The 27,254-nt window shown below is 39.2% G+C and overlaps 3 protein-coding genes across 5 annotated transcripts; all 3 read left to right on the forward strand.

The window, feature by feature from the left end:
- The first annotated feature begins 5,855 nt into the window (after positions 1–5,855).
- LOC137277030 (arg8-vasotocin receptor-like) lies at positions 5,856–11,710 on the forward strand. 2 transcript variants are annotated; one of them, XR_010956604.1, is made up of 6 exons: positions 5,856–6,401; positions 6,610–6,790; positions 7,051–7,143; positions 7,506–7,655; positions 8,945–9,023; positions 9,529–9,605. XR_010956604.1 is itself a non-coding variant. In XM_067808691.1 (6 exons), exons 1-6 carry the CDS (start codon positions 5,937–5,939, stop codon positions 10,643–10,645), a joined length of 924 nt encoding a protein of 307 aa, XP_067664792.1. In that variant the 5' UTR covers positions 5,856–5,936; the 3' UTR covers positions 10,646–11,710. The 2 variants fall into 2 exon arrangements, 1 of the variants encoding a protein (XP_067664792.1); XM_067808691.1 differs by lacking the exon at positions 8,945–9,023 and adding an exon at positions 10,593–11,710 and having other exon boundaries at positions 7,506–7,560.
- A 1,474-nt stretch (positions 11,711–13,184) lies between these two features.
- LOC137277031 (vasopressin V1a receptor-like) lies at positions 13,185–16,550 on the forward strand. 2 transcript variants are annotated; one of them, XM_067808692.1, is made up of 7 exons: positions 13,185–13,652; positions 14,112–14,283; positions 14,503–14,595; positions 15,067–15,118; positions 15,214–15,233; positions 15,452–15,520; positions 16,462–16,550. In XM_067808692.1, exons 1-7 carry the CDS (start codon positions 13,185–13,187, stop codon positions 16,512–16,514), a joined length of 927 nt encoding a protein of 308 aa, XP_067664793.1. In that variant the 3' UTR covers positions 16,515–16,550. The 2 variants fall into 2 exon arrangements, 1 of the variants encoding a protein (XP_067664793.1); XR_010956605.1 differs by lacking the exons at positions 13,185–13,652; positions 14,112–14,283; positions 14,503–14,595; positions 15,214–15,233; positions 16,462–16,550 and having other exon boundaries at positions 15,008–15,118; positions 15,441–15,514.
- Positions 16,551–21,861: 5,311 nt separating this feature from the next.
- LOC137277032 (arg8-vasotocin receptor-like) lies at positions 21,862–26,682 on the forward strand. The gene is made up of 6 exons (XM_067808693.1): positions 21,862–22,413; positions 23,002–23,173; positions 23,869–23,961; positions 24,303–24,354; positions 25,161–25,237; positions 25,868–26,682. Exons 1-6 carry the CDS (start codon positions 21,946–21,948, stop codon positions 25,918–25,920), a joined length of 915 nt encoding a protein of 304 aa, XP_067664794.1. The 5' UTR covers positions 21,862–21,945; the 3' UTR covers positions 25,921–26,682.
- Positions 26,683–27,254: the final 572 nt, after the last annotated feature.

Below are 27,254 nucleotides of genomic sequence, written 5' to 3' on the forward strand. Positions count from 1 at the left end.
ATATATTTATCTCGCGAAACTTCTGTGTGGCAAGTGCTAATAGGGTTACTTACACCCGAGTTACTCCCCAATAAACAAACGACCAATCATGACTGTGGCTGTAGTCTACCCATTTCAACTAATGCACTTACTGACAACAAGCGAAGTCGCCGACGACCTTTCAGACGAGATACAAGAGAACAAAAACAAGTCAAATCATTGGCCATTCACAACGTCTACCAACCAATCATGGAAAGTAAACCCTTACAACCCGGTATACATTCTAAACCCCAAAGTAATCACAAATTTTAAAGTATGAGTCCTACACATTTGTTCCTCATGCAACAAGTGTGATGACATTGTGGATTTGACAACTGCGAGGAGCATTCACATACTGGTCCTTACTGAAACATGGCTTCGTCCGTGTGGTGACGAGTTGGAAACAGTGGCCATGACTCCTCCAGACTACACATATAAACTGAAGTCCCGTATATCACGTGGTGGATGTGTGGCTATAATACATGGATCACATTTCAATGTCACTGTTGACTCTGTTTCCTCATTTGAATTTTTTGAATTCTTGTTGACAATTAGACAAAAAATCCAGCAAACTTGCATCGTGGCTTTGTTTAGACCACCACCATTCCAAAGGAACCAGCTCTCTCTCCGTCATTTCCTTAATGAGGTTTCATCATTGTTAGGCTACAAATGCACAACACGCTCCAGAATAGTGGTACTTGGTGATTTTAACATGGATTTATATTCCACTTCATCTAACACACATGCTTGAAAAATAAAGACGCCCTTGGACAGATTGCAGTTGGTTCAGCTAATCAGGGAACCCATGCACCAGAGTCGCCGTAACCCTGACTGGTGAGTTGGAATGTGCGTCTGACTGATGTAAGGGTTAGTGATCTGCAGATCTAGGATCACTTCCTAGTGACATTCCATCTGGATGTTGATAACCCTCCCTGTCCTAAAGATCGACTGCAGAAATATCAAAGCTATTGATCATCTAACTCTCAGTTTTCAGACTTACCTAAATCCAAACACTTCTGGGATCAGTCGACAGAACCAAATGCTCTCTCACATCTGTACAATTCTGTCCCCAAGGACCTGCAAGAATAAACATGTCCTCTGATTAAGAAGACAGTCCCTCAGCGTTTTGTGTCAACAGTACAATCGAGGCATGCATATCCGACCCAAGAGCACTACACAAGCTGATGTTTCGTAGTTTTGGTAAGGATTTGCCATCCTTGTTACCATCAAAATCGTCTTGATGCTAAAACGTCTGCATAAAACGTCTTGATTTTTAGATATACCCAAACAATTTGTGCTTTACAGAGAGTAAAGGAAATATAATTTCTTTCGGTTGAGGTACAAAGGGAAGTGATGCTATAGGTATGGGGGCGCTCTTATAGGTATAAAAGGGAGGGAAATTTGAATTAGGTTATTCTCAGCTACGGTGCACCAGTGGTCAGTTTTGATTATGGCCAGTCCCGGGAGAGTCAACGCTGACAGTGACAAGTTAGACGACGTTTTGAAAAAGTTGGATCAGTCACAAGCTAAAATCAGGAAGGCAGTTAATGAGAAGATTGAAGGTCTGTGAGATGAGTTCTACAAAACATCTAAAGAAGTACATAAATTGAAAGCCGAGAGGGACTACCAGTGGAAAAGAGAAGGGAACAAAATTCAGTTGTCAGAATCTCTGGTAAATTTAGAACAATTACGTTTTGCAGATCAATATGGTAAGACTGATTACGCCTTGGAATTGATTAGTCAAGAAGTTCGCAGGTTCCAGACAAGAAACAAACACATAAAGATAGATGATTCCTCAGAAAGGGTTGAGAAATTGCGCAATTATGCGCAATTATGTGGCTCATGAATTGGCGTCAGATTCTGATGACGACAAAAGAATCAACCGAGCGGAAAGGAAAGTTATTAAGAAAATCAAGACAAGGGCGTCTCTCAAAGGACAATTTGTAAGCTTAAGCAAAGTGTAGGAGAACTTTTGTCTTCTACTGCACCATTTCCGGTGAACAGCTTGGCTTCGGCTGTTGGACAGATAGTTGCTATGAAGATGGTTGTTAGTTTTTGTGGCAACTAATGACAAAGTTTCTGAGTATTCAGACCCTCCAGGCTACATCCTGGAAGTCACCCGTGGTGTTATCGTATTTGAGTAGGGATCAATTACAACTTTGGGCTGCGCATATTGACAGACTCGGTAAGTACACTCTATGCTATGCAAGCATTCCTACACGGGGTAGTTTACAGAGATGCTAGCAATTCCGGTTTCGGTGAGTACTGTGTAGAAGTTGGGCAAGCCATACCATATGGTCAGTGGTCAGCACTAGAAGGGTCACGAAGCTCCACTTGGAGGGCGCTGAAGGCCGTGTTTCTGGTTATGAAATTTTCGTTTCCATTTTGGAATATCACAAAGTAAAATGCTTTACTGACAATCAAAATGTAGAGTCGATTGTGTTCAAACGTAGCATGGAACCTGATCTTCAAGCTTTGGCTTTAGATATATTCAGGTTGTACAATGAATATAATATCGGAGTTGACATGCAGTGGATACCAACGTTAGAAAATGAGCGTGCTGACTGTCTGAGTAAGATAGCAGATGCCGATGATTGGGGTATCCAGGATTATGTTTTTCAACACGCCTCTGCCAAATGGGGCCTATTTGACGTTGACAGATGTGCTGTAAGGTTTAACTCCAGATTTTGGAATCCGGGAAGTGACGGAGTGGATGCTTTATCTGTGTCCTGGTGTGAAGACAATAACTGGATAGTGCCTCCTATATGTATGATTGCACGTGTTTTCAAACAGATGAGAGAATGTCACGCTAAGGGAGCTCTCGTGATTCCTGTATTGTATTCATAATATTGCCTATATTGTGCCCTAATGAGGTATTTATACCCCAAGCTAAAGATTGGATGTATCTTCCCACTTGTAAGGAAGTTTATGTACCAAGCAGACAGTTTTGGGTGTCGTTTGGAGAAAACGATTTACAATTCAACATGATGGCGTTACATGTGGAATTTTGATGTTGTTTGCGTGTTGCAGGTGTGTTCGAACGTGTATATAGAAGTGAGATACTTTACCTCCACCTATGGGGGAGCTCGTGAGAGGTCTTTCAGAGCATTTGTCCTGCTTGAGGTCAAACTCCACAAATAAGAAGTATGATTAAGGCTTTAAAGCATAGAAGAAATGGGCTTTGGCCCATGGTATGGCGACAGATATGACCTTTGCACTGTTCTTTATATTTGTTAGCGATGTGTCGGCAAAGTGATTCTTTCCCACCTGTTCAGACAGCTTATTATAGGTTGAGACATGCCCATGTTTATTATTTTAGAAAGTCTCACAGAGAGTACGTTAGTGAGAAATGTGCTTGAAGCCGCTAATAGGAAGTTAGCCAAGCCTGTTTGTAAGAAAGAGCCTGTAACAGTTGAGTTGTTGAATAAGATTGTACCAGACAATGCTGATGAATGTTCATTGTATAAAATCAGAACTGTTGTAATGTGTCTTCTGGCCTATTCAGGTTTCATGAGATCTTCGGAGTTATTAGCTATAACTCGGAATGATGTATTTTTTCAAGCTTACATGGCTGTTTTCATTCAGAAATAAATAAAAACACGATGTGTATAGTGATGGGACCTGGATTATTATAGGCCGGACAGGTAAAATATGTACCCTGTAGCATGGTTGGTGCTGTATTTGAATCTTACCAAAGTGAAAGATCCTGACTTTATATTCAGAAATATGAGTAAGACTGAAAATGGTGAAATTTTGAGAGCTGATAATAAGCCGATGTCATATTCTCGTTTGAGAGAGCTTTTCCTTGAGGTGTTCAGTTCACATGCGAGTGACATATCGAAGTTTGGTTTGCATAGTTTGAGAGCAGGTGGAGCTACTGTGGCCGCAAACAATGGCATTCCAGATAGAACGTTTAAGCGCCATGGCAGATGGAAAAGTGAAAATGCCAAAGATGGTTATGTGAAAGATGATATTGAGAAGCGTTTTAAAGGTTTTCTTTCGCTTGATTGAAAATCTAGATGTCCTTTATCTCTCAGTTGGTGCACCGTACAGCATGCCATCTTATGTAAGTGTTTGTTGTATGTGAATAAGGAGTTGGAGAAATATAATTTCTTTCGTTTGAGGTACGAAATTGAATGAAATTTCTTTCTCCTAGCGTCGGACGATACAACAAAGGGAAGTAATGCTATAGGTATGGGGGCGCTCTTGTAGGTATGAAAGGGAGGGAAATTTGAATTAGGTTATTCTCAGCTGCGGTGCACCAGCGGTCAGTTTTGATTTGTTGTGCTATATTATGTGATTTCTATGTGAGTTGATATGTACACTGACTGTCTGTATACGTGTGTGTGTTCTATACTGAATGTTTAATACGTGAGTCATCGGGGGAGCATTTGCCATGAGCTGTGCAAGATGTAAACTTGATATGTAGTGTGCAGATTTGAAATTGATTTAGTGATGTGAGGCGACGGCGCGATATATAAGTCCAAATGAATGCACGTTGTGCATCTTGTATCAAATTACATAATTATTCTGTTACAAATAAACTGTGGTCGTAGTTGGAGCACCGTACAGCATGCCGTGTTATGTAAGTGTTTGTTGTATGTGAATAAGGAATTGGAGAATTCGTTCTGGGGGACATTTCGCACAAACAGATCGTGTCGGGTATGTAGCAGAGCATGTCATAACGCAATACTAACTCTTTGAAATCTCTTTGGAAAGAACAGTGTGCGATAGTAAAGGTATTTCCCTATTATAGTAAGGGTTTAAAATCACTGTCGAATAGTGAATATTGATATAACACGTACATGTAAACGGCACGATTCGGAACATGGTTTGCCAGGGAATAAAAAAAGGAACTCCTACGAACACAATCGTTGTCACTGTTGAAATATCAGTGAATTTGCTGAACTTCTCTCACACATCCACTGTAACACTTGTTAAAACCTTTTCAAAGGAATTGAATGTTGTATATTTCATCAAACAGGTTTTGAGCAAAGTTCACTAGAGACCCTTTGATATCTCTTTGGAAAAATCTTCCATGTTTCCACCTTCAAATTGGTAAAACCGTGATACCAAAGGGGCTGGAGGAATATAGCGCGTCATAAAGGCGAAATTGCTTCTGTAATGAGTCGACCTCAACAAACAAAATGCTGCTCTTTCGTTAAATGCTAAATTCGTTCATGATATCAAACCGTTCGTTTGGAAATGAACATTGTTCTAATGATGTGCACATGTACATAGAGGTTTGCAGAGGACTGTTGCATCTAATGACTGCATGGTAAACAACCGTGTTTAGAATTTTGTACACGATATGTATGCTTTGGACATGACTGGTTTGCTAATGCACGTATAGTTATCTTAAGTCAATGTCATAGCATGTGTTAAGAACAGTTTGCTTCTCTCTCCATTCAGAGGAGAGATAACTCCATGTTGTCACTGATAATCATATAATCAAAATGATTTCCTACACTCCCTTCAAGCCGTGTAATGGCGCGGATGGCCCATTCAAGAGGTACAAATACCCATTTTATGGTGCCAGGTCTGTCAGGAAAATACTAAGGCTCCAGATTTCAGCAAAGAGAAAAATGTGTGAGATCTGCAACAAGTTAAACTTTCCTCAGACGTAAAACTGACACACGAAATCATGGAAGCACCAACTTCAACCCACTCACCATACAATTCTAACATCAATCTGGATTCGATGATGACCTTTCACGTTGCACTGTAACGGTGTAATTGGAATGCTAATGAAGTAATTATTAGCATGACCGTAATTATGTGTAGTTTAACCCGCCCATTTTTCATGCGAACCTTAATGATCTGCAATTACCTAGAGTATTTTTGTTAATCACCCACTCAACACCAGAAGCCTCGAGCGTGTAGGGACTGCGTGAAGGAGATTCGTCTCGAGCTGAAACATGGATATGGAATTTGCCAACTCAACTAAAACATTCGATTATGATACGGACAATATTATAGATACAACACCATACACGACGGAAATTGTGATAAGCAGCGTTCTTCTATACATTGGAGTCTGTACCAACATATGGATGCTTAGATCTCTCTATAAATCATGGAAGACAGGCAGCAGGATGCATTTCTATCTCCTTGCCATTTGTCTTGCCGATTTGCTGGGCTTGTGCATCAGTAGTGGTGTCAGCATTGGGCTTTACGCAACCGTTGTATGGAGAGGCGGATATTACGGATGTAAAATTATTGCAGGTTTTCAGATGTTTGGAACTACAGTTTCTCATCTCATCCTGGCCGGATTCAATATTGATAATCTTTTCACCATCGCTTGCGCTCGCTCCATCAAGGCATTGCGTATCATCTTCCTGCTGTTATCCTTTGTAACTACCTTCGTTATCAGTGGCGTTAAGGTAAGCACGATCTGAGAATGAAATATATCTCAGCAATCCTCATTTGTTTTGTGTTCTGTTCTTGATACACGTTTGTTTGATTTGAACGTTTAAATACACTATTACAGGCGAGTGCTTTCAAAGTACTTTGAATAACACTGCCAGAGGTAAAAACTACACCAAATGCTTCTTAAGTTATGTTCAGTCTTTCTATCTCCGTTCATTTCAGGTTTACTTCTACCAGTTGAGATCCTGGACAGAGAGTAACGAGGCATATTATTGTGTTTTGGATTCAGCAGTTTCTCATGTGTTAGTACCATTCGTGGATATGGCGATCTATTTCCTACTCCCGTTTCTAATGATGCTACTTTTTGGGCTCCCATCTTTGTTTGTGTGGTGCTGTAAAAAAGGTAAACAATACGGAATACATTTTTAGTTTTAGCTTTTCGTGTCTTTCAAAATGACTGAATATTCTGTGAGATTTTTGCAGTATTGTTATGTTTCATAACTTAAATCTGTAGATGATATTTAGAATACATAGTTTACGCACTAAGAATCGGTGGATCATACTGCTTTGAATAGATGAAAGCTCTCAGATATCTCGATATGTCGTTTGAGATGACGTGAAGTCAAAGTATTTTTGACGTACTCAGTGTTGATCTTTCTTCAGGAACAATCAACTATGAAAAGATGACAGGTGATGACGACTCCCCCACAGACGTTCAGTTCATTGGCAGAGATATTGGAATAGTTTTGGCATATGGTATGGATGACTGACCTTGACAAACCAAACTAGAAATTAGTGGTGTGATAAGGATGACACCGAATACATTAAACATAAAGATATCTGGCATCGCTTTTATATGTCTATTTGAGTATAGTGAGAGACGGAGTTAGTGTGTTTAATGCCAGAGTGAAGTCTCCCAGTTGCACCATGGCAAGGTACAACGTAACAATTACAACACTGATTTTTACAACACTGATTTCAGTATACATGCTGTTATGTTATGAAATGCAAACACTGAGACGTATGTGAATGAACATGCAACAAGACAGGACTATAACATGCAGTTTCTGATTTGGCAATGCTCGAGAAGCTAAAGAACATGCAAATATATTTTTCAGATGCGCTATTCCTCCTCTGCAATGCTCCGTTCAATGTGAATTATTGGTTGTTCGGGTAATGTGACGTTTCATTTTTCTGAAAACATTTGGAAGACAACATCCTATTACTTAAATATCACTGACAAGGAATATTGTTTGATGAAGATCCGGGTAAGAACTGATCAACAGCAACCCATGCATGTCTTAAGAGGCGTCTAACGATATCAGGTTATCAGTCCATCAGATATCATGTTAACTTATCCCTATCGCCGAGATCGATACTCGTGATGTCTGTCTGGACTCGATTATTTACAACCGTATGAAATGTTGTTGTTTTAAAAATAAACAGTCAATAAGGATAAACAATACCATATATATTGATTGACTTCATATTAAAACAGAACAAGTTATTTTTACACAACAACAACAACAGCAAAGAATAGAAAACATAAAAACAAAACAAAAAACAAAACAAAACAAAACACCAAACAGCAGACCTTCGATCTGTGAAGAAAACTAAAATAACCTCGCCAATCTTCATTATATCGTCAGTGCTGATGAAGACAAACATACAGTTCCTTTGGATGTATCCTTATACATAAGATTCGATGATGTCAGGGACCGTGTTTGGATGTAACGGCAAAAATACGAGATATAAATCTGGAAATATCCCCTCACTATAGCTTGTGACATCATTTCCTACTTTTTATGCCAATGATGCCTATTTCAAAACTTACGCAAACACATTCAGTAACACGCTACAAGTGTGGTGCAGCTTACAGTTGGAGGAAATCCCGAAGTATTGCATCCTTTGTCTAAGGGTGGACTCTTGAATACGAATATGTGTTTAATGGGAGCGTTTGATGACACCGAGTAACCGGGTGTGATGTCACATATAACTCATTTAAGTTGCATCAAGCGTATAAAGGAAGGTATGTCAGAAGTGATGCATGTCTCAGTAGTTGATCACTACGGTACAAACTATGAGCACGTGTATGGCTCGGACAAGCTTTTGTCTGAAGCGGGAACCTTGACCGCCTAAATCTTTTCATGTCAGACGATATCTTTGGATGCCATGGCTCTATACACGATCATACACGATACATAGATATGAGAGAGATAGAGAATTTAACTTTTTCAAGTTGTATTAAGCCCATTGATTGGTTGGTTAGTTTCATGTTTAACGTCGCACTCAACAACACTCCAGCTATATGCCGGCGGCTTCCAAATAATCGAGTCTGGGACAGACAATCGAGTGATCCACAGCAAGAGCATCGATCTGTGCAACTGGGATACGATTGAAGTTGTACCATTGTGGCCGGGTGTTATACGTTCGGTGTTAGATGGATAAAACCATACAGCAATCTCTCATTATGTGTATATAACACTAAACAATCTGATATTCAATCATATATTTTACTAACATGACACTGACTCATCGATCACAATCTTTGTCCAAGATCACGTGAACCAATCAGAGATGGACACGAGCTAGGGTAATGATGTGCGTCATCCAAGTCAGCGAGACTACCCAATCCGGTTAGTCTTCTTTTATGACAAGCATAGATTGCTGAAGACAAAGACTAACCCGGATCGTCATGGGTAGATAAGCATGTGCTGGTAAAGACCAACTGGTTCTATAAGCCGTGTCTTCACGGATAGACAAGCATGGACTGCTGAGGACAGTTTCCACCCCGGGTCTTAACGGGTTCAAGCAATTAGATTAACTACAACCAGAAGTGATGCATATTTAAGTCTATGAGCACAAGCCAGGAGCACGTGTATGTCTCCGACATAGCTATATCTGAAGAAGAACCCATAAATTCCTAAAACTTTCCATGTTAAAAGAAGTTAGGGTTGAATATAGCCATGGCTTTATGAACTATCATATGCGATCATATACTTTTAGAAATATGAACCGTTTGGCAATCGTAATTATGTTAAACCTCAATAATATAATGTACACGGCCGACACATACTTCACCTTTTCATCCAAAGAGTGATTTTGTATGTGACCTTAATATGTCCATTTTCTATTCCACAGATCGGATTCAATAATCGTCTATACAGTCCTATTCTACCTAGAGACTGCTAACGCCTGTCTTAATCCCATCATATATGGTATGTAACATAATGAGTGATTTTGTAACACTGTAGTATCAATTTTCGTGTCTTCAATCGCCCGAGGGACACAGACATTTTAAATATATCTTAATATAAAAAAATTACGTTTAGTCATCAAAAGCACAAACAACCCCAAAACCTTAAAAAATAAAATAAAAAAAACCCCCACTCACTCCAATTAGGAGTGTCATTAGGAGAGTGAGTGAGGTAATGTCTATCACATCGGCAATATCAGTAAGGTAATCAATTCTTGATATATGTCGACAAAATGCAGTGGGGCAGTAAAACTAACACACACGCACACACACGCACACGCACAGGCATACACACACGCATATATATATATATATATATATATATATATATATACACACACACACACACACGCATATATATATATATATATGCGTGTGTGTGTGTGTGCGTGCGTGCGTGCGTCTGTGTGTGTGTGTTTAAGATAAAATCTAAAATAATTTAACCGTCGAGGACAATACAATATAAACACAGGGTATAGATCGCCAATAGCCACCATCAGTGGCTAAAATGGTGCTTTATGCTCGTTAGAACCATTATGAAAGTTCTCCAATAGCTACATGCACCGATTTATAGCTATGTTTGATCACGAAATATGGAGTTGTCTTTGACTTGTAACATGTGAACGACGGTTAGCACCTATTTGCATTTCGAAGTCTCCCAAGGTTGAACGGGATAAATCTATGGACAATCCGTTTGAACTCAATTCAGTCGCTCCGTCAATGCTAACAGACTCACACGCCCAACACACGTATACACACGCTCTGGCACATACACACACACTCGCGCACACGTAGACTTTAGTAACAATGGGTCATTGTTTCACTTCTGCATTACGAACACGTATTTCGGCAACACTAAGCATGGTAGTAATATTGGACATATACATTGACACGCTAATCTATTTTTTTAAATCTCAAATATATTGTATGAAGTCTTTTGTATTTTCAGCCATATTCAACTGCATTGTCAGACGAAGGGAAAGGACTTCTCCTGGACTGTAAAAGTCAGAATACTCAAACAAACCCAAACAATGACCGGAAGGAAATGACGACCGATGTTTACGTCTCAGATCCATTTTCTCTTTGTGGAACCTCACTCCACATTTCCTAGATAATCCAAACACCGACAATGGCGTGCAAGATTTACTTAAGTCAGATCAAATTCGTCATCTCCTACGGAACTACAAATGACATATTCTAACATGGATGTTTACTGACTTCATTGGTATTTGACTACAATCACAGTATTCACAATCTCATGGAAGTTTCAGTGTGTTTACTTATGAAACAAACAATAAAGTGTACTTTGCCTTGTGGCATAAACATGATTCAGAGTTTTCCTACACATCTTTACCCTTTCAAACCATCGGCAGTGTTTGCTGATGCTGGCCAGTGCATCCTTGGACAACTTGCACAAAACGGCTGATATGATTGTAGCTACCCGATCGTAATGCGTCCCATGTGTAAGTGTTTTTGAGCTATATATGACATGTCCCATCATCTTGGTATATAGTCTGTATACTGAAACATGTGCTGTATGTCAGCAACATTAGATACTACTATAGTGTCTCCCTGGAAGCTTACGGCAAATGGTTGCATGTTCTGATGCCAGTTTAATGTCCTTTCTTGGGAATACATCTACATCAAGCGTTCATGGCAATACATATACACGTTTGTGTTTCCTACCTATTTTTTTGCATACATGTACATACTTTCGATGAATGTAATAAAAACATATTCATCACTAAAAAGTACTATGGTGACACCTCTGTATGCACATACAGTACACACCGTAGTAGCGTCTAAGTGTAGCATACAGATACGTGGGCATCCTGGCCTGTTAATTGTATCCCGTTTCATCTAACCTGTCAATCAGATTTTATGTTTGCATTGATAGTTACACATTCTTCAAGTCTTCGCCATTTTCCGAAACTTAAGATTACGATTGTTCATGCGTTGTTGCAACCACGAATGCTGTTTAACAAAAGGTGTCAGAATTATTTCTGTCTTTATTTTGCCATATGTATTATCTCAACTTCCTCTAAGAAATAAACATGCATAATTGCACCCTGCGTTTTCATATTTCATCTTCTCCATGTTTGATGTCCTATATAAAAGGTTGTATCACACACCAGTTTGTGTTTTGAGGAAACCATTGGTCGATAAAAAGTGCCTTCTTGGGGCGCTAAAGACAGCTAAGACAACAAGTGTGCCTCAGTATAGGTTTGGATATTGAACATAGGAAGGGAAGAGAATTGGTAACATTTTACATGCTTGCTGAAAACGTTGTTTATGGGAACCACGTAAAAAATAATCATGGAATATCATCAGTGCTAATGGTGAACCCGACGCAATAAGGAATAGGCTAATGACTTCAAGGGAGAAGTTCCCGTTCCCTAGAATAGCCTGGACTCGATCCAATAGAACACCATTGGAACGAGATTACAGAAGACTGAATGACCTCCCACCAAGGCCGACAACTGTGGATGGACTCGATCAGATGTAACGTCACATCGGCAATATTGCAACCATATCGTGACGAGAACATACTTGACACAGAAGGACAGGAATGCATATATATTATAAAGAACCTTGCGACGAAGGACAGCAAAACAACTTTTGGGACTTACGTACCCTCTCAGGGAGACTCATTTTGTCGAAACGAGTGACTGTTTTTAAGTAATGTTCATTTGACATTGTAACATAAAATCATTCATGACATCATAGTGTTCGAGAGTATTATTCGAGAGTATTATGACGTTTGCTTTGAGCTGCACATGCTTCTGTATGTACCGGTTTAGTAGGTAACTGCTCCAGTATAGGCCTTGGATGCTTTAACATACTAGTATCTATCTCATGTGGAAGGGTGCTAGTCCTTTTGTATACAGTTCATATGCTTCTCACATTGCTGCCTTATTGACGCATGCCCAGCTTTCCGTTATTTTAAATCTCCTTCTCGTCACTTCTCATTACGTCTCTCTAAACACAATGTCTATTTCTATATAGCTTATTTGCTCCTTGGGGTTAACAGAAGCTTCTTTATGGGGTTCAAATCGTTCCAGGTCTAGTCAAAAAACATTTCAAGCTCTGGGTTTCAGCGAAGTGATCAGCACACACGAACTCTATATCACATTAAACTGACATGACAGTTCAAGGCATCGTTGTAGTAAACTCACTCACGCAATCAAAATACATGTATACTTTTCGAAAATTAAAATGCATACAAAATCAACGATGTCGACCTTTCACTTTGCTATTTATCTGCGTCCAAAGTCCAAAGCCAAGCTGTGGGTAATTGGGAATAAGATTGCCAATCTAGAATATCCTGTCGACCCTAATGATCTACGGTGTAACGGTGTCTGTATAATGCCAAACTTGTAATTAAGCATGACCAAAATTATGTGTTTGTAGCCCGTCCTGAGTATCCTGCAGACCTTAATGATATACAATTACCTCGTGCATTTGTTACTCACCCAGTATGCTGGGCACCATGCCACATAAGAGGAGCTAAACGTGAAGGACATTCGTCTCTTGTTTAAACATGGATCTGGAATATTTCAACTCGAGTGACAACACATATGATTATCATTTCGACACCATGGCAGAGACAAATCCATTCACAGCGCTAATCGTAGTTAACAGTGTTCTATTATGCGTTGGGGTCTGTGCCAACATATGGATGATCAGATCTCTCTATAAATCATGGAAGACTGGCAACAGGATGCATTTCTACCTCCTTGCCATTTGTCTTGCTGATGTGTTGGGCTTGTGCATCCGCAGCGGTGTCGACATTGGGCTTTACGCAACCGTTGTATGGAGAGGCGGATATTACGGATGTAAAATATTTTTAGGTCTACTTATGTTTGGAGTTACAATGTCCCACCTCATCCTGGCCGGATTCAATATCGATAATCTCTTTACCATAACCTGTAGTCGCTCCATCAAGGCATTGCGTTTCGTCTTCCTGCTGTTATCCTTTCTAACTGCCTTCATGACTAGTGTCGTTAAGGTAAGCATATGATGAGAATGAGGTTATGAAATGTGCGGTGTAAAAGCCATATCACACCGAGGTAGACAAAGGAAAGGACTGTGGCTTTGCATTCGTACGGGGAATCGAAAATGTATTTTCGGTATGATGAGAGCAGCAGCATTGATACGAACGTTTAAATGTTTCACAAATACATGAACAGTACCGTTGGCCAGACCTGAAACTTAGGTACAGGAAGAACAGTACCTGGATGTTATTACTGTAAGGAGAATGGAAACTGTATTTTCAGTGTGAGAAGCGAAACTGTTGACCAACATTTGCTTTATTGCACTTTTCAGAAGACAAGTTTAATTGGATGTTTCACACAAGCAAAGTCAATACTGTTAGTTTGGGCCTCTAAATATACTGAATGTCAATTACGGAGGACAATATTGACATATGAGATTTGTTCGGACATTCTGCATCTGAATTTCATTACAGTTCTACTTCTACCGTCTGGTGACCGTGGGATATAGTAACAAGGCCCATGTCTGCGTTGTAGAAGGTTTTGGTTTGCTCCCAGTGGTGGACACGGCGGTTTATTTCCTTCTTCCACTTCTGATGATGTTACTGTTTGGTCTCCCATCTTTGTTTGTGTGGTGTTGTAGAAAAGGTATATTTAATGGAAGTACATTTTGGATAGTTTAGTACATATAAGAGTGCATAGGAATTGAAGTTTCTAGGTATTTGTCAATGTTTAATACAGTGTAGGTCTAGTACAAATAACCTTACAAGGACAGTCATATTTTTCCATTCGTGATACTCCACATTCTTAAAATTGCCCACATTTGTGGCACATACTCACAAGCGCTATGTGTTGTTCTTTCTTTAGGAACACTCAGCTTTGAGGAGATGACAAGTGATGATGACCCATCCACTGATCTTCAGTTCATTGTCAGAGATGTTGGGATAGCCTTGGCGTATGGTATGCATTTAGTGTCCTTTGTTAAGACAACGTGTATGCTTGTAACGAGTACGCCTGAAACGAACTGATGAGTCCCGGGATCCTGGCCACATTGCTGCATGTTGCCGTCGAAATGCGTAAATCACAATGTAAGGTTAAAATACGATTAATGATCCCTTTGATTTCAATATAAACGCTGATATTTCCTATTTTGAAAATGACGTTGCTGGAGACGACGCAAGACACAAACATTTCTGGCATCGCTTAGTGAATACGGGTTATATGAGTGAATCAGTGAGTGAGTTAGACTTCATGTTTCTTTGAACAATTTTTCAGTTTTACTACTGCTTGTTTATTATAATTACAACCATGTTTTAATATACAAAGATATAAACATACTAGAATGCGCGCAATATGACCGTTTTATATTACACACAGTTTATATATTGTTGCTGCACAAGAAACTAATGAATAAACAAGTATATTTTTCAGACGTTGTGTTCCTGCTATGCTGTGCTCCCGTCCTTGTATTTTGGATCTCTGGGTAATGTGATGTTTTGTTCTGCTCAATGCTGAATTCTCCTAAGTGATCTATAGTAAACCGCGCTTAATGTGTTTATGGGTTGGGCATTTAACTAGATCCATGAATACTAAGATCGGTTCAGTTTAGAAGAAGATAGCTCTGGGTATAGTGATGGCATTGGTATGATACTATACAACAAGGAATATGTTGTTAGCTCAAACTTTTTGTATTTTGGTGTAAAATCATTAAAAATGTACAACAAACTGGAAAGTTTATTTATTTTTTATCCAAGTATGATTTGTAATGAGTCATATTAATGTCTGATTTCTGTTACGCACCACAGATGGCCCTTAGGAATCACAACCTTCACAACTTTAACCTCCCTGGATGCAGCAAACCCTTGTCTTAATCCCATCATATACGGTAAGAAGCATAGGTAGTGATCTTTCATTAACACAGTAATATCTGTCTGAGCGTCTATGTTCACCGTTGGGATGTGTGCATTTTCAATATAACAAGATTTAGATACACCAGAAAGCATTAAAACCCATATGCATAATAAATGTCCTCTAAACCCCAAATTGCAAACCTTTCGACTGTATTACGACGCACGTGATTATGTGGAACTTCCAAAATAGTGATCTTAACGTGCTTACATACAAAGACTGTGAAAGGATGATACATGGATGAACATCAGACAAAGGGAATTGTTCACCTAACAACATCGGAAATATATATGTCAACTAACAGGCAAAAGACACGATACAAGGGGTAACTGAACCATAACTTTAAAAAAACGACATAAATCACTGTGAATGTTATGTTTAATCTTTGAACAAATGGATAATCAATCAAATTATCACAAATTCATTTCATTAAAGTGAACACATTAATCAGTAGAAGTGCATAAAATGCATGACACAAATTGTCCTGAATTCGATCAACAGGTTAGAACACCAGTCGTACACGCAGTGGATTAACAAGAGTTTTTCAGTATCTCGTGTGCCCACCACGGGCCTCAATGCATAGTGCAACTCGACGTCTTGCCGAGAATATCAGATGTTGAATAACAGGCCCCGGAATTGCCCTTCCTATAAAATCGATGAATTGCATCAAAGTGACTTTAATTTACTCCATGTGTATAACACCAAAGCTTTTGAAAGGTATATTGGGCCTTGAAGAACAACGTCCCAATCGTGCGTGTGTGACGGTCTCATTGTAACTATACATATGTTCTCCACGTTCTCCCTGAGAGTCGTGTAGGATTACTGAGATAATAATAATGTACACATCTCCTTATGTTTCGGGTACAGGTAGATCAGAGCAAACTCCCAATGTGTTTGATAAATCATTTGTCTTTTCAGCCATATTTAGCTGCATTGGAAGACGAAGACACAGAACGTCTCCTGGACTGTAGAATGCCAACCGAAGAAAGGAACAAATGAATGTTCTGTGTCTCGGATCTCTTTTCTCTCCGTGGACCTTCTTTCACATCGATACATGCTTATTCCACACGGACGTCACCTATTAATTTAATGCATATCTGTTTTATTCTGTATCTGTGAAATGATATAATATTACACGTTTCATTCAGTAATATTCTGGTGCAAGTAGTTTAAAAAGCAGCTTAAAAGGTGTTTCTTTATGGATTAACCGAATGGTATGTGAAATGTAAGTTGTAGTGAGTGAGTGAGTTAAACTTTAAAGTGACATCGGCAATATTTCAGCCATATCGTGACTGAGACAAGTTGTAACTTCACCAGAAATACGGTTAAATTATGAAAATCTGTCAACGAAGGTCAGTAGAATCATCTATAATATCACAGTGAGAGAAACTAGCGCCTACCCCTAAAATTTGAGTATTGTGGACAAGATAGTTCTAAGTAGTAGCATTGTGGTAGGCACGAATCACATAATTTGCTTTATTGTTCTTGGAACTATTCTTTTGTGATGACTGAAACAAAACCTAGGTGAAACAGCTTATAAAAGGATATACCAGTACTAGATAGGAAGATAAGGATTTCAAGCAAACATTATTTTTCAAATTAGTAAAACATTCGTAGAATACGTAAGGCCCAAATCATTCAAGGTCAATTTATTCTTACCACCTTATTAGTAGCAGAATATATGACTGTGCTTTCTTCTGTTGTTAGACTTCACTAAACTGCTAGCAGTTGAATGTTATAAATGCAGCTAGGGTCCATGCAGAAAGCAAAAGTCCGCCTGGTCCCAAGTATGGTGATCTAGCCTCAGTTGTTGGCAATTTGTGTATTGTATTTTTATTTATAGTTAAATCCGTTTCACATTTATTTCTGCGACAATCAGGTTTTGTTACTGTCATTTGCAAACAGGTAATTATATTACTAAAACTAGAACTTTGTTCGTATTCAATTTTACAACTTTCTTGGTCATGATATGGCTGAAATAGTGCCGGTGTCGCTTTAACTTTAATTATTATTATCATTATTTAATCGCCACTTTCACATTTATTTCTTTGACAATCAGGTTGTTTACTGTCACCTTCAGACAGGTAAGTATATTACTAGAACTTTGTTCTTAATTCCTTATAAGAAATGATATATCTACTCTCACGTTATAACATTAAAGGATGTTTGAAGAAGGTGTCTGCGCATTGTTTTTTTTCACTCATACTGAACCCAGGATATACATGATATGCAAACAGTACATTTAGAAACAGTAATATTTCATTATAGAGATTCTACTAAAAATCTAAATTGCACTTCCCTCGTCACGAATTTGCATGACAGTGAGAGAGACGATCACGTGATCGCGATCATGTGATACCAGACAGTCGCAACAAAAACACAGGGACAATGCAAAAGTACCGAGCTTATTCCCCTACTGACGTCTGCTTCTGGTTTAGCAAATAAATCAGTAAGTTAATAAGTTATACCTGGACTTGCATGCTATACAAGATATATCACATACACACACCCTTTTCAGGATTATTCAGGATCCACTAGCCGTGGGACGATCCGTTTTTAATAGACCGTCTGCAGACTGGTAGGCAAGTGGCTTGCCTACCATATTTTCATGGAAAACCGATTAGATAATGAATTAATTGTTCAGCAAAATATGAAAAAAGACAATGTTCGATCAGAGCGTTGAGGCTGTCTTCATGTCTTTACGAGGGGGTAAATGGTTACGTTTTAACTTAGACAAGAGTTCATTTTTTTTCAAAAGTGACCTGCCACAGGGCAAGTGACTTCAAGAGAGTAACTTTCCGCTGATACTATGACACAATGTTTGATGTTAATGCTTTCTGGACATTTTATCGAAGAGTGATAAATTGTACAGAACGATACCTCTAAATTACTATTACTACGAAATGTAATAGCTACATTATGAGCAGGTACAACTGAAATCCAAGTTTATTTACAGTTTGAAACCATAAGTAGAAATTATCTAGTAGTCCACAGACAAGTACGATACCATTATGTGATTGCCCGAAATGAAAACAGACTTGTCCCGGGCGTCGGGCAGTGGGATTTGTGGACCCTGTTAGATAGTGAAACTTTCAGATACGTCATCGGAAATGCGTCTTCTGATGAAATCTTTATCCGTAAAGGTAGCACTTCGGTAATAACCTTTTCCATAAAACAAGCAACAGAAGTCCATAAGATCTTCAATTCCCACACACTAGAGAAGTAACCTAAATTTGTGTATGTTTTCGGAGAAGTCGATATATTGTCACGGTTAAAAATTTACCGTGACGACAATTTAAGAAATCTCCTTGTAAACCAGCAAAACAGAACAAAGACAAATTGTTTACGTTCAAATTCTATTATTATTTTACCACGGGAGCAAGGTATACAAAGTCACAAGTCAATATAACAGTGCAGATTTCAGGTACAATTCAAGAGAGACAAAAGAGAATGTAGCTATGGCAGAATGTGGGTCAAGACAGCGATCGGTGCGACAGCAGATAATGTAGATTCAGACGTTGACGGGATTTTCAAGCGTGTTGGCAGTAACTCCAGTAAAATGTGAATGAATGTCAGTGTGAGTGTCACCCTCCACACGGCAACCAGCCTATCTATATATAAACTAAGTCACTTCCCGAAAGTTCGGGCACAAACGAACGTCGTCAACACTGTAGAATGGTCTCGAAACAGTATCCTGGAAGTGAACATCAAAAACTAGGAACAGATAAATTCCGGAATGTCAGAATGCTAAAAGTGTTGACCAGCTATTAAAACGAAATGTGACCCATAATATTTACTATTCAAAACACTAAACATTGTGACCCAATAATAATTATTACTGAATTAATAACAAAATATACAGAAAATACACACTCGTAACAATATGGTCTCTGGTATTAAGCATCGAACATTATTACATTTTCGATTTCCATAAACGCATAAATCGGTCATTTGTTGTGATACCATGTCATATAAATCTGCAAAATATATACATCAAATGTAAAACAGAAACTTTTGTGTAACCTGCTTCACAACTGATGGAAGCCATGCTGTCCCTTCTTGGCTTTGGGATAGCTGATTGCCCATTTGGGGTCTCCAGATTTGGTCCATTAGAATATTGTCATTGGGGTGAAATGCTGCCATGTATAGTCCTTAAAACAAGTATGGGAATGCCCTATATTTGGTAGACCTGCGAGTATATTTAACATGTATTAGTGAATGAAACACCGATACATTCTCTGGTGGTGTCCAATGCAGATTTAAGGTATCCACACGTGCAGGGCAACCTTTATGATCGGATATTGGTTCATGTGGCCGAAAAAAAATGAGAATGTGCTCAGTGTGAACTGTCAACGCTGCAATGACAAAACAGGCATGCATGTGCATTTCGGTAACTCGGGGATAAGACTGCACCCGAATTTGGTCTGTGTTCCCTTTTTGATTCGGTATGGTGCGTCGACCTCTGTACTTCCCCATCTGTACTTCGTCGTCTATGGGACATAGACATGAGCCGTCTTGAAGAGTCCAGGATCGACCACGCCCGGGGTAGACTAAGATGTACGTCAAGGATCGCTGAGGATCGTCAAGGATGAGTCCACGTGAGAGGTTCATCATCGCCAATGCTCTACGACGACATCTTCGACAGGCAGCATAAGTGAACGTCAGCACACAAACCATTCGCAACCATCTTCGTGGCGCAGGTATAGTAGACGTACAAATATACTACTGTTAGACCAGTTCTTCTTCATTGTCACAGACAAGAGCGATGTGCGTGGTGTCGTGCCAGTTTGTGTCGGAATCGCCAAGAATATGATCGACTGTTCTTCACTGACGAATCCCGTTTCACTTTAGTGTTCCATGGTGGCCGCGGTCAGAAGGCGTGGCGAACACTTCCGGGACGCAATTGCCCGGAGCATGATAGGTTCGGTGGTGGCTTCATCTTGAACCACAGCACCACCAGAGGTTCCATATCTATTTCATGGCACTTCTTCGAAAAGTGTAACGAACACAGATGACCGTGCATTGACACGCAGTGTCCCAAATTGGCCAATTTTTATCACGAACTGTGTGCGACATGGTCGCGGCAGACTGTGCAAAGTTCACGCTTTCTAACTTGTGAAGTGGGCGGGCGCGTGGGTCTTGTGGATTGTCCCGAATTCTTCACGTGGTCATGGCAAGACGAGTTCGTGAAAGTTTGCGCACGACATGAATAGTCTGCGCATGTTACGAAATTGATACGCATTGTTACGCCTACTTCACGCATTGTTGGCGCACATATCAGCGACGACCGCACATGTACATAAAAGGGAGAGAGATGGGCGCAGACAGCAGCATTGTGCTCTCACCTTATCCCAAGGATACGGACACTCGTCTCATGACCTCCGACACTTAGGGCGTTCATACCTTTCACTCGTAATCTTTTAACGTAATCTTCCTTGTAAATATGATACTGTTTTCGCGTTCCTAACTATTTTTGTAGGTTAATGTGTGGTGTTTGCTTTTTTTTTTTTTAAAAAAAAGAAGTAATGCAGTAGACAGAAGCACCTTCGTTAATACCTTACTTTACAAAATAAATTTAGAGCACAGTAATTGCCAGGTATAAATACCTGTCTCGCTGAAACGTCTTGGTCCACATTTGTGGTCATTATTGGACAGGGTGTGACCATTCTGTCTCGCAAAGAAACAGCGCCGACAGGTGACAGATCATACGCACGCACGCACGCACGCACGCACGCACGCACGCACACACACATATAGACATACATACACACATACATACATACATGCATACATACAAAGTTGAGTTATCCCATGTTCACCACCCTTTCCCTTTCAAACTACAAGAACGTGCATCAAGTATTTGTACAAGAACTTGCAGATTGTTCTAACTTCAACTCTGAAGTTGTACTATATACCACAAGTATGCATTAGGTATGCTTCTCACATTGCAGGTTTATTGCTGCCTGTCTAGTGTTCTGTTCTTTTAAATGGTCGTCTCGTGGTATTAGCAAGCGTGTAATGCAGGGAAGACATGGCCCTTTCTAGGTATGGTCCAGAAACTTTTCAAACTCTGGGTTTCAGCAAAGAGATCAACACAGGAGCCCTGCATCACATCTAACTGATACAAAAGTTCACGGAAGCGTTGCACCAAACTCACTCTCTCAAACTGCACAGTTCTAGCACTAAGATTCATGACGACCTTTCACGTTGTCGTTTATCCGTGTCAGTTTAATGCCAAACTATAATTAAATGCCAGTATGTACAAAATTGCACGCTTGTGAGAGTGTCCTGCCGACCTAACTGATCTCCAGTTACCTCGTGTACTTGTTAGTCATCCAGTTTGCTGAGCACATTCCATACTCAGGGAGCTAAACGTGAAGGACATAGGTCTCGTGCTTAAACATGGATATGGAATATCTCGACTCAAGTAACTACACATACAATTATGATCTCGACATTATGTCAGAAACAAAAGAAAACACAATACCAATCACAGTGAACAGTGTTCTACTATGCGTTGGAGTCTGTGCCAACATATGGATGATCATATCTCTCTACAAATCATGGAAGACTGGCAGCAGGATGCATTTCTACCTCCTTGCCATTTGTCTTGCTGATGTGTTGGGCTTGTGCATCCGCAGCGGTGTCAGCATTGGGCTTTACGCAACCGTTGTATGGAGAGGCGGATATTACGGATGTAAAATATTTTCAGGTTTACAGATGTTTGGAGTTACAATGTCCCACCTCATCCTGGCCGGATTCAATATCGACAATCTCTTCACCATCAGCTGTAGTCGCTCCATCAAGGCATTGCGTATCGTCTTCCTGCTGCTGTCTTTAGTAACTACCCTCATTATCAGTGGCGTTAAGGTAAGCATATGTTGACAATGAGGTTATGAAATATGCGACATACAAGTCATACCTCTCCGATGTAGGGAAAGATAGGAATTTGACTTTGTATTCCTACGGGGAATCGAAAATGTATTTTCAGTGTGATGAGCCGCCATATAGCTGGAACATTGCCGAGTGCGGCATAAAACTAAACTCACTCACTTCAGTGTGATGAACATTTGCAGTAACAAGCAGCACTGTCTGGTTATTGGCCAGATCTCATTTACTTACAGGAACAAAAGGACCCTTATATTAATCCTACAAGGGAAATCGAAACTGTAAATTTCAGCGTGAGAAGCGGCCTAGGGCCTTGATGTTCGAAGCTCTCTTTGCGCCTAGAATACTCGTAGGTAATGTTAATGTATGGTACTTCCGACTATCTTAGCGCTAACAGACCTTCGAAAATCAAGGCCCTGCTGCCTAGCATTTGCATTATTGCATGTTTCAGATAAGTTTAATTGGTTCTTTCAAACAAACAAAGACAGTACTGTTACTTAGTGCCTCTAAATAAGACAGTATTGGCATATGAGTTTTATTGAGACGCTCTGCATCTGAATCTCATTTCAGTTGTACTTGTATCGCCTGGTGACCGTGGGAGTCAATAGCGAGGCCTATTTCTGCATTGTAGACGGTTTTGCCATGCTGCCCATGGTGGAGACGTCTGTTTACTTCCTACTTTCATTTTTGGTGATGTTAGTGTTTGGTCTCCCATCGTTGTTTGTGTGGTGCTGTAAAAAAGGTAAATTTAGTAGAAGTATATTTTGGCTATTTGCATATAAAAATGAACTTTCTCAGTATTTGTCAATTTGTCTTGTAGAACCTATAATCTTACGAAGATAGATCAGGTATTCTCGGACACCATTGTTTGATGACATAAATACAACCGCTTCGCACTAATTCTTCATGCTAGACGAGATTCTGTTCGTCGCTCCACCACGTAACGTCAACTGGTGTTAGATTTTCAGTTTTTAGGAGCTTGTGACAAGTTCTTAATGGGTAGGTCTCAAACAGATTAGTGTAGGTGAAATAGAAATAGATGAGAGAATTATCCATTAATATTTGACAGTTGTCCCATAGAGTGTTCCTTCCTATTAGGATTTCATTTCATTATGTATTATTAATTTCATATTTCAGATTGAAAAGGAGAATTCACGTTTAGATGGTTAAGGGGGATTTCAGGTTTACTTGGTTAAAGGGGATACCACGTTTAGTTGGTTAAAGGGGATATCACGTTTAGTTGGTTAAAGGGGATATCAGTTTTAGTTGGTTAAAGGGTTGGTTTAGTTGACAAGCTTTAGTTTAATATCCACTGCATATCGTGTATAAATGATAATGTGATATTGCACCAATTTAGAATTGGCAATATTTGTGACACATATAAGAACGACCTTGTGAGTAGAATTTACAATGTGCTGTGTTGCTGTGCTTTAACAGGAACTCTCAACTTTGATAAGGAGACTGGCGCTGATGACTCCTCCACAGACCTTCAGTTCATTGGCAGAGATATAGGGATAGTGTTGGCTTACGGTATGCATTAAGTGTCATTGATAAGACAATTTGTACACGCTTGTAACGAGTACTCTTAAACGATGGATATGATTTTTACTCTTTTTCTTTAACCGAAACGCGTGTACCAAAATGGGATGTTAAGTCACAATTGTTGATCCCACTGATTTCAATATAAACAAAGATATTCCACTTCAAAAATGTTGGTAATGATGAAGACTATTCCAGACAAAGATTCCTGGGATATCTTAGTGTATTTGAGTGTAATGAGTGAAGTAGTGAGTGAGGTGGCTTTCGGGTTCGAGTCTGTATAGTGTTACTAATCTAATAGAATCTAATGTATAAACAAATATCTTTTTCAGACGTTGTGTTCTTCCTCTGCTGTGTTCCCTACGTTGTATTTTTTGTCTTGGGGTAATGTGACGTTTTGTGTCTGAATATTACTTTACCAAACTGATCTATAGTAAACTGTCAATAGACGTGACGAAGAGTTTCAGGTAGCATATAATAATATGTACGGCCATGGTTATATCGAATGCTATAGAAAATGCTATCTTCTTCTAACATCAACTGATTTTAGTATTCAATGGTTCAGCTAAATGTCCAACTCATTTACTCGATTTTCTGTGACTTTCACACAGTAAATGATACTGAACGTCTTTAACAGGTTTTGATGTGATTTAAATATATGTTTTCAAGACAACAGATTGGGTACAAAATTTAAAAGCCTCTTAGTTTTGCGTTACACACAAATACTTTCCCGGAGATTACTGAAACAATCTGGTACTGTAATAATGGTTCTGCTAACCTGGAACAGAGAAATGAAAGATATCGTGGAAATGATATCTTTTACTTGTATTTTTTTTCACAACACGCAAAGAAAGATTACAAATATATGGCGGGGACTTGTAAATAATTGAATATGGTCCATTCCTTCTAGTAATGGAAATTATGAACATCGATGAACGGGAGCATTGGACATTTAACTGATCACTGAATACTAAAATCAGTTCATGTTGGAAGAAGATAGCATTTTCTATAGCCATGACCTTACATATGATTATATACAATAACAAACATGGATTGCTTGCTCAGAATTTGGTATTTTGTTTGGTGTAAACATTAAAAATATGCAACAAATTGGAACGTTTATGTAGTATCGTTCCAAGTATGATTTCCAACGGGTCATATTAATAACTGGTTTCCTTTACGCACCACAGATATCACTTCTTGACCGTCATCACAGTTTTAGCATACCTGGAGGCCGTAAACCCGTGTCTTAACCCCTTCATATATGGTAAGACGCTAGTAGTGAGCTATCATTAACACAGTAATATCTGTTTCAGCGTCCATATTCAACATTGGGATATATGCATTTTAAGGATAACATTTCAGATTCAGTTGCACTACAAAAACAGCTAAAAACAAGAAAACTCTTTCCATATCCATAATTACTGTCCTCTAAAACTGAAATTGCACTGCTTTCAACTATAACATGACACATATGAATATACAGAACTTTCAAAATAAAGATGTTAGCATTGCAAAGACGAAGAAAGTATGACAATACATGGATGAACAACACACAAAAACTAGTCAATTGTTGACCTGTCAACATCGGAAACATACATATTATCGACGAATTTCACAAACGAAAGTGAATTGAAACTACTTTACATGTATACCACCACACATTTTTGAAAACTTTACTGAGACCTTGAAAGTAACCTTGAACGACCACCGTTCGAGTCATGTGACGCTGTTGTCGTAATTACCCAACGCCCAAAGGCTCAATAGTTTCCTTAGATCTGCGATAATAATCTCTTGTAATGCATACGCCTCCTTCTGTTTCTGGTACAGGTAGATCAGAGCAAACTCCCAGTGAGTTACATCCTAAAAGTGGTTGATAAATCATTTGTCTTTTCAGCCATATTTAGCTGCATTGGAAGACGAAGAGACAGAACCACTCCGGGACTGTAGAAGCGTGTCAAACAGTCTGGAACAAAATGACGACTGATGTTCTGATTGCCAGATCTCCTTTCTCTTCGTGGACCTTCTTTCACACCGAGTACAGACACACACACACACACACACACACACACACACACACACACACACACACACACACACACACACACACACACACACACACACACACTTACACACACACATACATACATACATACATACATACATACATACATACATACATACATACATACATACATACATACATACATACATACATACATACATTATATGTTTATTTATATATGTGTCCATATATGTGTTTTAATCTGTATCCTTGATATGATATGGTATCATACGTTTTTATTTTATACTGTTCAGGCGCATTTAGTTTAAAGTATGTCTTATATGTCGTTTTGTATAGATTAACAGAACTGTGTGTGATCAAGGTTGTAGTATTTTGGTAGGCAAGAATCAAATACTTTGCTATATTGTTCTTGAAAGTAGACTCTTGTGATGACAGTAACAATACTTTGCTGGCATGTTAAAAGCAGCGTCTAACAAGATATACCACCACTTTTTATAATCGCGACACTTTCTCCTGACCATTTATATCACGCTGGATAAGTGAACACCTAGGTGCTAACAGAACCTTATGGAATCAGATCCTCCGTGCTCACAATTACCCTGATGTAGCGGTACATACTAAATATGCATATAAACATATAAATTAAGGAAGGACTGTGTTACCAATAAACATATATCAATTTGTCATTCTGACTTGTTTGTCACATGTTTGCCTTTAGCATTCATGGATAGAGCAACGAACCTTTGTGCCTGTATTGCAGGCTGCCTTTTGTACTGTGCATCAAAGTGCCATGCAGGTGTATGTACATTTTTCTTTTCACACACACTCACGTCTTCATTGCTGTCGCCTGACTATGTGTGCACCTACCTTACTGTGTGTGATGGGTTTCTACGTGATCGTACAAGAGAGATTGTGTTAGATTAGCGAAATGTTATTTTATCGCCTGTTAACATGTGTAACAGTAACTGTGTACAAGTAGCAATCTTGCTACCCTCCCGTCTTTGTATATATTTACCATTTTCTTAAAACGAGGGACATAGCTATGACTACACGATGCCATTTAGAAAGTGGTCAAATGCAACATATGTCATATTTGGGATTTCACTAGAATTTGTACTTAACAAATCCCAAATATGACTTATGTTGCGAGGGACATAGCGTTTTTGTGTAGAGATTCCGTCATTGTAGCGACATGTCTCTATTAGAGGCATGTATTTATGAATTTCCGTCCAATATACTCAAACGCAAAAGGCAAGTT

This window comes from Haliotis asinina, chromosome 3 (assembly GCF_037392515.1).
Source record: "Haliotis asinina isolate JCU_RB_2024 chromosome 3, JCU_Hal_asi_v2, whole genome shotgun sequence".
Classification (NCBI taxonomy): domain Eukaryota; kingdom Metazoa; phylum Mollusca; class Gastropoda; order Lepetellida; family Haliotidae; genus Haliotis; species Haliotis asinina.